The sequence below is a fragment of the Apus apus genome, chromosome 6 (assembly GCF_020740795.1).
Source record: "Apus apus isolate bApuApu2 chromosome 6, bApuApu2.pri.cur, whole genome shotgun sequence".
NCBI lineage: Eukaryota > Metazoa > Chordata > Aves > Apodiformes > Apodidae > Apus > Apus apus.
Genome location: NC_067287.1, coordinates 38,253,177 through 38,268,011, shown reverse-complemented (window position 1 = coordinate 38,268,011; position 14,835 = coordinate 38,253,177). Strand labels below are relative to the sequence as shown.

At 47.8% G+C, this 14,835-nt stretch overlaps 1 protein-coding gene across 11 annotated transcripts in view; it reads left to right on the top strand.

Moving 5' to 3' along the window:
• HDAC4 (histone deacetylase 4) overlaps nt 1-14,835 on the top strand; it is a 251,960-nt gene that overhangs the window by 177,340 nt on the left and 59,785 nt on the right. For 8 of the 11 annotated variants that reach the window (XM_051623785.1, XM_051623784.1, XM_051623787.1 and 5 more), the window contains 3 exons: nt 1,765-1,881; nt 1,970-2,156; nt 6,019-6,248. In XM_051623785.1, the coding sequence (XP_051479745.1) occupies nt 1,765-1,881; nt 1,970-2,156; nt 6,019-6,248 (534 nt within the window). The remainder of the gene's footprint in view (nt 1-1,764; nt 1,882-1,969; nt 2,157-6,018; nt 6,249-14,835) is intronic. The other 3 variants (XM_051623789.1, XM_051623783.1, XM_051623782.1) reach the window with 1 other exon arrangement.

Genomic DNA, 14,835 nt, shown 5'->3' with positions numbered 1-14,835 from the left:
GGATGTAGTTTTGTTTCGCTTCTGAGATCAGTAAACTATTTCATCAGTCTGCTGACAAGAGCCGTCTCCTTCTCCACGCAGCATGCTAACATGATGTAATTTAAATTAAAGCAAAATTGCCAGTAGTGCTTAAAATTTGTTGGAAGAAGAGGTGTGTGGTTTGCACTGTTAAGTGCCTTTACCTGGTACCACTCAACAGCAAAATTTCTCCCTGCCAGTTTCCTCCTTTGGAGCTGCAAATTGTGAACTGGCATCTTAAAAACCCGATTTACTCTCTTTATGGGGAAGCTGATTTGTCATCTATTTTCAATAAGCTTGAATGACATTAATGAAAACACAAGAAGGCAAAAGGAAATAAGAGGGGAAAAAAAAAAACCCAACCCAAACAGTTGGCAGATTAAATTTTGCACAAGGTCGTGTGGGACGTGGGTGGCTCTGCTCAACATCAGGACTTCAGACAAAGTTGGGCAGTGGGAGCAGGACTGGCAAGTTAGTGGCACAGCCAAGAGTCCATTTGAAAAGGCAGCTCAGTGTCTGGTGACAGTGACAAAGTTGTGGGATGGCTTTGCTCCTCCTGTCCTCCTTGGATGGGCAGCACCAACCTCAGGGGTAGGGATGGAGGATCCTGTTGCTGCTGTCAGGTCAATTTTGGCTCATCAAGGAGGCAGGATTGCTTTAGAGAAAATGTTTGCTTTTCAGTATTAGTTCTTATGTGTTTAGGGGTTTTTATTTCTCCTCTATTAGGTTGCTGCAGGCATTTTTTTTTTAAGCTCCACCTCAAAGCTTTTGAGGGAGAAAAATAGATTTTTATTTATCCAAAGCTGTCCCAGCCCTGCAGCCAGGAAAATAACCTGCAGTGTAGGTTGGACTTACAAGACTCTGAATTTAGGTCTGAAATGTAGAAAGCCAGTCTTCAAATATCAGCAGAGATTGTTCCATAGGATAATAAGTTAATCATAATGCCTTTTTTCACAAGAGCACCTGAGTTAAACAGTAGAAATTCTATAGAAAGTCTTTTTTGCAAATCTAAAGTCTGTTTTCTTTAAGTTGGTAAATGGCCTGCAGACAATTCAGGGTGATCAGAACACTTGTTTCCTAACAGGAAAATCGAGCAGTTTAAAGTAATGTAATTTCTATAATGGGTTTTCTAGCACCAGTTTCAAATCAATCTTGTTTTGAAATTAAAGGTATTTTTACTTAAGTGCTCTTGCTTTAGCTGCCCTGAAGATAATTCAGTAAATCTCGCATTTCACCCTGAAAATCAGGAAATTGCTGCATAAATGCAACTTTTGGATGAAATGTTGAAGTCTGATTTAAGCTAAAGCACACTAGTAAACAGCACAAATTGTCTGTGATTTGCTAAAGAGAACAACAGCCATTGAAATGCCATTTTTTTTTTTAAGGTAATCTGTTTCAGCTTTTAAAGGGCAAATACCTGTAACGGACAAGTGAGCTGTTAAAGGTTTTTTGCCCAAGCTTTTTGCAGTGGCTCTACGTGGAGGCTGAGACCCAGGGAGGATGAAGGTGGCACTTGCAGGGTGAGATCATCTGTGTTGGTTGTTCTGGTCTCCTCACCCCTGTGTGGTTCAGGGTGTGCATCCCGTCTGGGCCTATTTAGGCTGGATCTAAAGCACAGCTCAGCTCCCCTGCTCAGTCCTTCAGCTCTGCACGTTTCTGATGTGTCCCTACAACAAGTGCACCGTGCCCTTGATCCCATCTCTGGATGCTCTCTCACCAGGACAATGTTCTCCATTCTCTTTGCAGACCAGCCTGGCTCACAGACTTGTGAATCGCGAGGGCTCGGTAACACAGCTTCCACTCTACACATCTCCCTCTTTGCCCAACATCACGCTAGGACTGCCTGCAACTGGCCCTTCCAGTGTAAGTGGGGTGGGGAATGAAGCCTTTGAAATGTGGTTTGCATCCGTTCATCCCATGACACCCTGCTCCATCCTTTGTGCTTTGGCAGGGAGGGTCAGCACAGCAGGATGCCATCCCGACCCTACCGCAGCGGATCTCTTTATTTCCGGGCACCCACCTCACTCCATACCTAAGCACTACAACGTTGGAAAGAGATGGGGGAACTGCACATAACCCTCTTCTGCAACACATGGTCTTACTGGAACAGCCAGCTGCACAAACTCCCTTAGTCACAGGTGAGCGCTCTGGAATTACTGTGTGAAACTCAGTCCCAGCTGGGGAAAGAGGTTGTTTTTTTTGTCAAGGCTGTGAGAGCAAAAGAGGGACAGACAGCATCATCTGCCTGTTCTGTTGGTGTGACAGAACCTTTAGGGTGTGTGTGTTGACAGGTTGGATACCGGTGGCGTTTGCAAACTCAGAGGTTGCCCACCTCATCTTGCAGGTAGTGGGGAGCTGCCCTGTCATGTTGGCAAAATGAAGATAAATAGTATTTACTTCTGTAAGTGAAGCCCAAGTTTGTAGGTCACAATCTAAAACTACATAGTTAAGAGTTCTAGCCACTTTAGATTAAAGTGGAGACAAAAATGTTGTGCCTCGTGATTACCCTTCCTGTTTATCCCAGATGGTTTCTATTCTGTAGAGGAAAGGCACACGTTTACAAAATCTGAGATGAAAATACTTGCTTTTATCATTATTGTAAATGGCAAAATCAGCTGCATTCAAGCAGATTGTATTTGTTTGTATACGTTACATTTTCAGTGTGCTAATTGCTTTGAATCACTCCCTGTGTCATATTTTCAGAATTAAGTACCTGTGGGAAGGCGTGTTTCTATAACTAGGGCTGGGTGGAAGCACCAGTCCCCAGCAGGATGAGTTTCTGGTTTGCGGTGCGTGACGCTGGGACGAAGGACGTTCTGCCGAAGTGACGGGAGGGTTCATTTTTCTTTCCTTCATTCCATTTTTGATGGAAGCTCTTTGGCAGTTGTCGATCGCTGGAGCATTGCAGCAGGCTCCTGGTTTGGCTTGTCTCTGACAGGAATATACATGGGGTTGTGATCAGCTTACGGGCTTATGCAGGGGCGTGTGGGGAGGCTGAAGCAGAGAAGTGTGATGTTCAGCCAGCAGGCTCAGAGCTGGGAGGAGGGTGTGTGCAGATTCCTTGAAGCTTCACAAGATTCTCTTTTGCCTCCTCCTGCCCTGGTTGCTGTGGCATGACCAGGTTACCCAGAGTCATGACACGGCTCCTCACCAGTTGCCCTTTGCCCAAGGTCTGGTGATGAGGAGCTGTCGGGGAAGATTTCCTGTTATCCCACCATCCAGGCTTTCCTCTCTGTTCGTGGTGGTGTTTGCTGTAAAGCACGCATGGGGAGAAATGTTCTGTTCCTTATTTGACCTCTCAAAGCTTCCCTCAGTTTACTGTGTTTGCTTCCAAGTGTATTCCTTCTAGTCCACCTGCTACGTGTGGTGTTTTCAGAGCGAGTACAACATGTTATGAACCAGCACTTGGGAGAAGTGTTCACTACACAACAGAGCAACAAGAAGAAACACACGTTCCAGCTGCAGTAACCAAAAGAGCAAGCTAACACATGTCTCCAAAGCCCTAAGTGGACTGGCTGCCAAACTACAGTTAGTACTTCAGGCTTCCTTGGAAGCAAAGTGCAGTTTATTGGCATTCTGCTGATAGCCTTCAGCTCTGGAGATGGTCTCCTGACATCTGCAAAACAATCCAACATGATGCCCTGCTTTTTCTGTGCTGAAAGGATATGGGGGTTTTGGGAAACAGCAGAATTCCCTAGGTCTGCTGTTCCTCTTGTGACAGGTCACTCTGGATAATATCTGGATAATATTCACGTTGACCTATGTCAACCTGTGTTTTTCCCCTGTGCTGGGCACTGCTGAGGCTGCTCCTCAAATCCTGGGGTCAGGTCTGGGCCCCTCAGCACAAGAAGGACATGGAGGGGCTGGAGTGTGTCCAGGGAAGGGCAAGGGAGCTGGGGAAGGGGCTGGAGCAGAAGGAGAAGGGGCTGGAGAACTTGTGAGGAGCAGCTGAGGGAGCTGGGGGTGTCCAGCCTGGAGACCAGGAGGTGAGGGGAGACCTGCTGGCTCTGCAGCTCCTGAGAGGAGGTTGGAGTCAGGGGGGTTGAGCTCTTCTCCCCAGGAACAAGTGATGGGACAAGAGGAAATGGCCTCAAGTTGTGCCAGGGGAGGTTGAGATTGATCTTGGGAACAATTCCTTCCTGGCCAGGGTTGTCAGGCCCTGGCCCAGGCTGCCCAGGGTGGAGTCCCCATCCCTGGTGGAGTTTCAAAGCCCTGTAGATGTGGTGCTGAGGGGCATGGGGCAGTGGTGGTCTTGGCAGGGCTGGGGTAATGGTTGGACTTAATGATCTTAAAAGTCTTTTCCAACCAACATAATTCTATGACCCTATGTTTGGAGTAGGAACACCTTCCAGCAAGGTGTCTTCCTGGAAAGCTTTCACAGGGTGCCCTTGGTCATTCTCTTGGAGGAAGGTGATCTTCCAAGGTGTCCTATGCAAACTGTAAAGAATCCTTTCCTTTACTGTCTAATTTGAACTTTTGGTAAGAAGAACTCTGCTGGAAGGGAAATGAACCTCAAGTTTCCAAATTACAGACACGTGTATAGAGACAATTTATAAAACAAGACACCCATTTTCCTGGTGCCTTTCAGAAAAGCAAAGGGTGGGAGAAACTTGGTAAATCTTTCCCCAGGAAGGGAGATTTTAAATGAGGCCATTTCTTCCACGGGGGGCAGTGCTGTGAATCAGTGGGAAAAGGAGGCAGTGTCCTGGGACAGAAATGTCCATGTGCATCCAGTATATTCAGGTGGCTGCAAACTTCTGGGCAGCTTCACCCTCTTCTCAAACAGAGAGAAGATACAACTTCTCTGACCTTTGAACTGAGGGCAGTATCTGTGAATGTTATTGGCCACTTCTACAACCTTTGATTTGTTTTATACAGGGAAGAAAAGCAAGAGAATCCGTTTTTTTACTAAAAGTCTGTGCAGCCTTATCCACATCAGGGAGACAACACCTCACACCAGTGATGCTTTGCCATCCCAAGGTGTAACAAGCAAAAGTTAAAGGCTCCTTCTCAGCTCCTCCACCCTTGGGTTGGGCTTTGTGTTGGGCATGTCTTTATGTGCCAGCTTTCTAGGAAGTATGTGAAGCTTTATTTTCAGAGAGCATGAACTGGCTGACCCCAAGATCCAACTAAAAGGTTTTTCCTAAGGACATGCCCTTACTGGAGCTCAGGCAGGTATTTCACATGGTAGTCATCAGAGACACTCAAATGGCCAAGAGCATGTGAGTAATGCAAGTTATCCCAGAATAACCTTGTGTTTTCCTTGAGGCACTGGCATATATACACCAAACAGTGATGGCAGCAATTCTAGCTATTTGTTATCTGGGCCTCTAACTTACCTTCCTACAGAAATGATGAAGCCTGATGGCTCCCATATTCCTGAAATGCTTCAAGGGGGTGCTGTTTTCCAACAGCAACCTGGTCAGGGGTGTATCATGTGGAAGTTTTCATCCCTAGTGATCTCTGTGTGGTGAGGTGTAGAACAGCCGAGGGCAGATGTGCGTCCTCGTGTGGTCTAGAGTAAGAAGCAGCTTCATCAGCATCCATCATCTTTCCATGTAAGGTATAACTGCCACAGTTTGGCAGCTTGGGTTGGTACTTAACCTGGAAGTGAGCCAGGGATTGCTCCTTTCTCCCGAGACAAGCTGTAAGACTTCAACTTCTGCAAACCACCCTGGTCATCTTAATTCATGTCACCCACTGAGTGATGGAAGGGTCCACAAAGGTATTGCTGATTTCATGGCATTGAAACGTTTCCATGGGGTCTCTGGGTACACAAGCAAGCAGAGAATTTGGAAGAAAGCAAAATATTACTCTCTCCAGTGGTAATTAATTGTTATCTGTTCTCTTTGAAGGGTGCTCGAGCTGTAAATGGCAAGGTGGCTGGTTTTAGCGTTATATATCGTTGTCACCATCAGTGTTACTCAACAGCCATTTTCTCCCTTCCTTTCTTCTTCCTTTTTTTCTTCTCTGCTGTTTTTTCCTCCATATTATCTTCAGACTGGTATCTTTCAGGACTGCCCCTCCATGCACAGTCTCTGGTTGGTGGAGAACGGGTCTCCCCTTCAATACACAAACTCCGGCAGCATCGCCCGCTGGGGCGCACGCAGTCTGCTCCCCTGCCCCAGAACGCCCAGGCCCTCCAGCAGTTAGTGATCCAGCAGCAGCACCAGCAGTTCTTGGAGAAACACAAACAGCAATTCCAGCAACAGCAGCTGCACATCAACAAGGTAGGCACGATGCTTTTCGAGTCGTTCTTTCTCATACGGCATCAAGACCAACTTTGGGCAACGTTATTTCAGAGTTTCTTGTGCATTAGTGTGTGTGTTTGGGCCTCCATAACCACCTGGCCTTCATCCTTGAACTTCTTCTTCATGATTTTGAGAAGTCCATTATCAAGTATGTGGACATCCATCACTGAGGTGAGGATCAGTGTCTGTGTTGGAGACAGTGGAAAGGCAGGATGGTTAAAACTTCTGGCTTTCCAGTAGTATTTTTTTAAAGCTGTCACTGCTGCCCTTCATCCACATCAGGATCTTTTGTCAGTGTCGTAGCAGAGAACGTAAAATGCTGTCAAGGAATGTGGGGAAAACACCTGCTGTGTATTTGTTTTGAAAGGGAGGTGGGGCAGTAATAACAGATTTGAGGGGGAAAAAAAAAAAAAGGATTTCAGACATGACAACACCAGAAAATAATTGTGAGTGACGCTGTTCAGATTGACTGCGGCGTTTTTCCCTGGAGTAACCTTTGGGAAGGGAAAGGCTTTTCCCATCTCCATCCAGATTTCTCTTCCCTGCAGCCCTGTGTAAAGCCTTGCAGTGTCCTGCCCGTTCCTTCTCCTGAAAATGAGAACAATATTACTGTGCATCCTGCAGAGGTTGTTTTAGAGATTAATTGGTTGTGATTCAGAAATTGTTTTGAGGAAAGCAGGCGCTGTGTTTATCTCCCTTCCTGTCAGTCACGTGGGGAGCACCAGGTGAGCGTTGCTGAGCACCATTCATCAGTGCCCAGATTTTTGTAGTTGCTGTGTAGCCAAAATCCTCTGTCTGGGCATCCTGATGTTACAGTGAGACTGAATCCAAGCTGCTTTGAGGTGATTGCGTTAAAGAAGAGACAAAATCTGTGTGGATGTTGTAGCCTAAGGGAAGTTAAACTTGCCTTTCATGCCCAGGAGGTCTGATGCCAAGTAGTATGGATGGAGCTGTGATGTTTCACCTCAGCTGAGGTTTCTTCCCAGGATTTCAGAACCTACTGCTGGGCTTGCAGTATAGAAATGTTTTTGGGGAGGGGAGAAATCAATCATAATCAGTGTAGTATTTTTCTGACTCAGATTTGTACTGTTTAGAGGCTTTTCTAAAGACTTGTCTCCAGGATTTACAGTGGTGGCTTTCTTAAAGAACCAAACAAATCCAGTAGTTGGTTTCAGGCTCAAGTTCAATGGCAGGCAGACCGTTCATAATGCTGCAGATTAATTTATGGTGGAGGCTTCTCCAAATATTTTCACTGTTCCACTCCCATGAGAAAATACAACTACCGGGAGCTGGACTGAAAAATAAAAGAAAGAAAAACAACAACAACAACAACAACAACACAAAACCCACCACACAACCCCCCAAAACTTTGTTTATAGACTGGAGCTGAGGCAGGATGATTACACAAGTTACTGACGTCAATCATGTACTTCTGGAGAGCTGCCACCAGGCACGGCGGGTGCCAGCCCCAGCCCTCGGTCGGCCCCGCGCACCGGGGTGGTGGGGAGCTGCTGCTGCTCCATAGAAATTCCCCTCCTCCCCCTCCAAACACGCTTCGTGCCCAGGATGGTCAGGCTCGGGGTGCTAGGTCGGGTTTCTTTGTTGGGAAAGAAATGCCAGCTTGTTTGTTTGAGGGCTTGGAGGCTGCTCCTTTGCCAACGCTTGGCCGTGACGTCCCCGCTGAACTCATTCAAGACTTTCTCCTGGACCTCCCAGGAGCTGGAGAAGCGTGTGTGAGCGGAGCCGAGCGAGTCCTCCCGCAAGCCCTCTGAATTTCCCCTTTGTTGGAGCTGGGATCCCTCACATCCACAAAGCAGGGGCAGGCAGGAGGTGGGGGTGTCACTGCACTGGTGGCGCAGGGGCCGTTGCCCTGGCTTGGATTTATGTAAGTCCCGAGTTCGAACGGGTTTGGTGCGAGCGCTTGTGCGCGTGTGGCAAATTTATCCCGTGGGATTGCAGCCAAGTGCTGACATGGAAAAAGACTTTTTCCCAGATGCACAGATATTTTAAGACCCTTGTATGGAGGAGAGTAAGGGCACAACTAAAAATAATGTAATAGATTGCTGCCTGTTTAATTTTTAGCAGGAGTGACAGCACTGCCTGTTTAACTTGCGGTGGGTTTCTGGTAAACAATAGGAGGCTGTTTTCAATTGGTTGTGATTTTTCTGAATTTTAGGATTTTGGCCTTAAACTTTCCCTGTTAAGGTGTCTACATCAGATGAAATTTTGGGGAAGATTGCAGCCAAACCAAGTCTTGCTGGTTCCAAGAAGGTGGCTAAGGAAAAAGATGTTGTTTTGGTCCTGATTAAAATTAATAATCATTGAATCCTAGAATGGTTTGGTAAGGGACCTTAAAGATCATCTAGATCCAACCCCCTGCCATGGGCAGGGACACTTCCCATGAGATCAGGTTGCTCAGAGCCCCATCCAGCCTGGTCTGGGACACTTCCAGGGATGGGGTAGCCACAGCTTCCCTGGACAACCTGAGCCAGTGTCTCATCACCTTCCTAGTGAAGAATCTAGGGAATTCAGCTGTGAAGCCCAAGGCTTTGAAGCAGTAGCTCGGAATTGGAGAAATGAAGAGAGGGTGTGTGGCTGGATAGGGAAGGAGAGTGCAGAGGGGCAGGTTGGGTGGGATAGAAGGGCTCCTTGGGGTGACTGGAGGGGACCTGTGCTCCTTGGGTGTGATCCCTTCCAGTGTGGGCTCTAAAGCCCCTGGTCTGCCACCGTCCCCTGGCTCAGTGCAAGGCTCTGTATGGACAATGAGGGCCCCAGCCTGTCTCATCTGGTGTTTGTGTTGTCACCTGGTGGTTACATTTGCATTTGTTTTAAGGAGGGGGGGGGGAAAAACCCCACACAAAAATCCCCGTGCAACCCTCCCAAAAACTGAGGACAAAAGAGACATGAGTGAGTGAAAAGAGCATTATTGAAGTTGCCAAACTGAGCTCTCACGCTAAGATGGGGGGACAGTTAAGTTTCCCATGCAAGACTCAATCACTTTTTCTACTTTTGCATCTCTTTGGTTCCGTTTTTGAGGATGAAGTCGTATCTCTCTCACAAGACTCTGAAGTAAGTGCAGAGACGGGGAAGAGTGAGGCTGCTCTCCAGTGACATGGTGCCTCATTTGTCATCAGAGGAAGCTTAATGAGGGGAAGAGGGAAAGAAGTGGCCTTAGTGGAATTGGCTTTCTCCTCTCTGCCCCAGAGCCACGTTCAATCAACCATGTCATAGCAAAACCCCCATCCAGCTCACAGCTTGACCATGATCTCTGCCCCAACTCTGCATTTGGTGTCAGGGAGCATCTCCACTCCCTGCCTGCCATCCAGTCATGGTGAACACTGGGGCCTACAGGAAAGCTGGGGAGAGACTTTTGACAAGGGGTTGTAGTGAGAGAGCATGGGGTAATGGATTAAAACTGGAAGAGAGGAGGTTTAGACTAGACATTAAGAGGGAATTCTTCACTGTGAGGGTGGTGAGACACTGGAATAGAAAGCAGCCCAGAGAAGCTGTGGATGCCCCCTTCCTGGAAGTGTTCAAGGCCAGGTTGGATGGGGCTCTGAGCAACCTGTTCTAGTGGGAAGTGTCCCTGCCCATGCAGGGGGGTTGGAACTGGATGATCTTTAATGTCCCTTCCAACCCAAACCAGTCTGTGGTTCTATGAATGCAGGCATGCTCGGATTTGAGAGCACACTCAGGTGCTCTAGTGATGATCACATTATAAAACCGAGGTGGAAATCAACAGATCTTTCTTCAGAAGCAGGGTTTGGTTAAGTGAGATTCTGGGTAAGATGCTGAATCACCTCTTGGTAATTGAGCTCAGTGCAACCTTTGATCAGAATGAGGCATGTGCCTGAAAAAGAGTAAACACAAAACAGTCCTGAAAATAAAAGCTCTACGTTAACGCACGGGAGCACTGACCTGAAATTACACAGGCAACATGAGCTTGTGTTTTCCACCCTTTTTGTGTGTTTAACGTTCAAACCTCAGGAGTGTTCTTTCCCCATGGCTGGAGGAGCTTTGCTGGGCGAGGGGGCTTGTTTTGCCATGTGGTAAATGTATGCAGCAGTTACACTTTCTCTGCAGACTTCAGGCTTTTTTAAGATGCAAAATTGAGCCTTTTAGTGATGAGAGAGAAGAGCTGTGATATGTTGGCGGATCTCTGTGGTGTTTGGAGGTCAGCGTTTAGGGGGGATGCTTTTGTTGTGACAGCAAACCAGACAAAGCAGGACCCTGTTCTCTCAGCAGGCTCCAAGGTGCTTGGAGTAGAAAGCGTTTGTTTTTCAGCATGATGGGTCTTGAAGCAGCAGTTCCCTTTCTAAAAAGAAGCACACAAGTGAAATTTCTGTAAATTCTATGCCAGAAAAATTAACTTTGTACCTTTCCACAGTGAAAATGAGCGTGCTGGCATTAGTGCCCTGGATGTATAGTTCACAGAGAGTTGCTAGAACAGATCATCTCCCTTTTTGCCCTGAATTGTGCTGTTAAGCAAATTAACACTGAGCTTTTGTGGTCAAATTATGGTTCTTCTGAGTAAGCCCCATTTTTTAGCACACTCTGGAAGGTGAGGTGTTTCTCCTCCTCTGGCATATATGTGGCAACATACACACAGCAGACCACAGTGCTCCAACTTGCCTGTGGTGCAGCAGCATTGGGTGGATACGTTTTTATTAACACCTAGAATTTAACTTTGCTATTTCCTGATAATTTTTTTTCCCCCAATTGTTTGTTTGGTTTTTTTTTTTGAACACATTAACTGTTTAGCCTCAAGTGACTCCTGGAGTAGCTTTCCCTGTGTCATGTTTCACTTGTAAGATTATAAAAATTAAAGTGTATGAGGTTATCTTGCACAGCATTCAGACAGAACCCTAGAAGGTGTGGGGTTGGAAGGGGCCTTTAAAGGACATCTCATACAGCCCCCCTGCAGTGCACAGGGACCTTTTTGACTAGATCAGGTTGGTCAGAACCTGGTCAAGCCTTGAATGTTTATAGGGATGGGTTACAGTAGCACACAGGCCACTAAGTTGTGGCCTTCCAGCAACAGGGCAGCTTCCAACTCCTCCCGTTTGTTTCCTGCTGTGTGTGTTCGTGTCAAGGCACCTCATGATTGGGCTGTTGGCCCTATCATCTTTTTAGAGAAACATGCCTTATTTCCCTAGAGGTGTTTCGTGGGTGTTTCCCTGTTGGCTCTTGAGGGGTGGTGGGCCTTCCTGGTTTTCAAAAACACCAAGCACTCTGCCCTGCAGGTCCTGAGCTACTGCACCCGGGCCCCTCTGTAGCAAGCCCAGTTACATGCCCACCCCCTTCAGAATCTAGCTCAAAGCCCGTTCAACAAGCCCTGCTACCTCTTGCCCTCTTGTCACCCATCTCTAGTGGGCCTGGTTTTGTCCCCGTCCCCCTTCACACCTAGGTTAAAGCCCTCTCAATAAGCCCCACCAACTCCTGGCCAGGAACCCTCTTCCCCTTTTCCATCTTGTCACTGGTGCCGTGTAAACATCCCCATAGTCAAGGAACCCAGAATTCCACCGATGGCACCAGCCTCTGGGCCAGGTGTTAATCAGTTGTGTTTTCCTGTTCCTTTCATCCTTCAGCCATTCAACCCAGTGTCCTGAAGTCCCTTTTTATTGCCTTGAGACTTCCCCTGGCAATCTTGTCACTGCCCACCTGCACAACCAGTAGTGGGTAGTGCCTGGAGGCCATGCCAGACCAGGAGGTTTCCTGGTTCTATCCCTAACCTGGGCCCTGGGGAGGCAGCAGACTTCCCTGTGGGAAGGGTCTGGCTGTCCTAAGGGACCCTCAGTTCCCTTCAGAAGGGCACCTCCTGTAACAATTACCCCCCTCTTGCTCTTAACAGTAGCAGTCCTCATGCGTGGGGCTGACTGCTTCAGGCTGACCTCTCTGGATGGGGCTTTATCAACATCCTCGTTTCCCTGGTCTTCTATTCCCAGAGCCCCACGTCTGTTCCGCTTTAAGACTTCTCCATCTCCTTTTCCAACCCAGGCTGTCCCTGTTCTTTGATTCATTGCAGTTGGGTCAGTCCCTCTGGTCTAGGCACAGAGGCCAGAGGTCTCCTGGGCCTGCCAGCAGGTAGGCTGTCTCAGGCAGTTATTCTTTGCCTGCTGGCTCATCACTTCAGTGGGGTTTTTTCTAGGCTTCACCTGCTGCAGCTCCCCAGGTGGCCTGTGCCCAACTCAGCCTTTCCCATTATCCCTTATCATAGAATCACAGACTGGTTTGGGGATTGAAAGGGACCTCAAAGATCATCCAGTTCCAGCCCCCATGCCATGGGGAGGGACACCTCCCACCAGACCAGGTTGCTCCAAGCCCCATCCAACCTGGCCTTGAAGACTTCTAGGGATGGAGCAGCCACAGCTTCCCTGGGTAACCTGTGCCAGTGTCTCACCACCCTCACAGGAAAGGATTTCTTCTTAATGTCTAGTCTAAGTCTTCTCTCTTTCATCTTGAAACCAGTCCTCCTTGTCCTATCACTACATGCCCTTCATCTCTTTTTTCTCCCAAGTCTATATAAGTAAAACGTTAGAATCCAAGGGGTGCCTCCCATGGGAAGAAACACAGTGACAGCCAGAAGAGCAAGGCTTGTGCTCTCATTTCCAAGTGATTCATTCAAGCCCTCAGCATTATGCTTTCTTCTCTGAGTACTTTTCTCCATGTCTGCTCCCCTGCAGATGCCCTCTTGCCTTACACCTCCTTGCTGGTGCTTTTCTTCCTCCTGAGCATCCCAGCTGGTGTTCCTGCTCCACACCTCCTGCCTTCCACTTCTCCATTCCTAGCCACATCCTGGACTTGAGACCAACAATTGTTGTCTGTCTCAGGATACTTTTGAGCTGAGCTTTTATTATCTCTTTTTTCCTCTGTGTTTTTGGTTTTGCTTTTTCCCCCCTGATTTTTACCAGATCTGTCTCTCCAGGTATCTAGAGTTGTTCTCTTTCTTCCCTGACTTTGTCCTTGGTCTCCAGAAGGAGGAAAGGGAGGTTTCTGCTCACTTCTGCACAGCATGGCATGGTTAGGGCCAAGCCAGTCTGTCATCCTTCCTTGCTTCCTGGCTTCTGTCTTCCTTTGGTCAGTGGGACTTGCTGTCCCACCCCACCAACACCTGTGTCCCTCACAGGGGGAACAGGACTTCATGTGGTTGATGGTACCAGCCCAGAAGAGGCTGAGGCTGGCTGCATTCTAGCTGGTACCTTCTGCTACCCCACCCCGTTGGGCATGCTTGCACTTCCCAGGATATAAACAGGAGTGTTACCAACAGGGGTGTTGTCCCAACCACCTTCCAGCATGTCCCAGTCTGCACAAAGCTTGGACCAGCTGCACATAACTGGCAAAGTGTAGCCAGTGATGACTTGTCAAGGATGATCTCTTTGAGCTTCTACTACCTGTAGCTAACCCTGGGTGAGTTGTGTGGAGATGGGATGCCTCTGAAGGCAGGTGTTTGTTGCAAAGGATACAGCCTCCAACCTCTGATGCACACCAGTCTGCCCAGCAGCACTGACGTTTCTGAAGGATGCAACTCGAGGTATTTCCCTCCAGCAGATGCCTCTTCCCATGAGCCTGTTATTATCCATCTGAAGCACTCCCCTCAGTGGTTCAAACTTGTTGTCACCCTTTGACTCAGGTTGGACAACCATGTTCTCTATGCACTCCCCCTCCCACCCAGGTAGGGAAGGAGAGAAAAAGAGAGAGACTAGGCTGGATTGAAAACTAAACTGCACAGCTTGAGTTAAACACTAACGATATAAGAAAATATATACAATTACAGACAAATGTGTTCAGATATCTGCAAAAACCTCTTGCCTCTCCCCACCCCCAGCAACTCCCACAGCGTCTCCTGAGCTGGAACAGCCCCGAAATTCCCGGAGCTGCCAGAGAGAGCACAGAGTGAGGAGGGTCAGGAGAGCTGGAGCCTGGGGGTCCATGGGGAGGGAGGGACAGAGTCCTCCCCAGGCATGGATGGAGCAGAAGGGCAGAAGAAGCAGGAAGGGAGTTGTCTTCTGTGATCTCTGACCTTCCTCTGAGCTCACGTAGCTCTCTGGAATGGAAGATCTCTGGCCAGTTTTGCTGTCTGTCTCACTCAGCCTCTTACAGGGGGGTCAGAGATCTCCCTGTTGTGTCTGAGCCAGCAGAGTGAAGTTGAGACCTTGAAGCCCCAGCAGTTAGAGAAACATTCCACTGTTTGTTATCATTCCTAGCTGGAACACTTTGCTACTAGGTACAAGAAAGCTTACTGAAGGAAAAAAAAAAAAATCAGTAAAAGGAAAATTGGCCTAATCCTGGCTCAAACCAGGACACTTGTTCTCTGCTTTCAGTAACCATTGCCATGATGAGCAACACTGGAGAAATGCCACATTCCTGTCTGGGACTCCTCAACTGGAAAAGATCTTGAAAATAAATCTATTTCCAGTTCTACCTGAAGTCAGGCTCAACTTTCATCTTTGTCACTCTTTGATAACTGAGGCGATCTCTCATGTTCAGTGTTGAAGGAGCCTTGTCCTTTTAATTCTGCAGGACCAGAAATGTCTTCTGTAACTGCTTATCATCTTAGGAGAAAGAT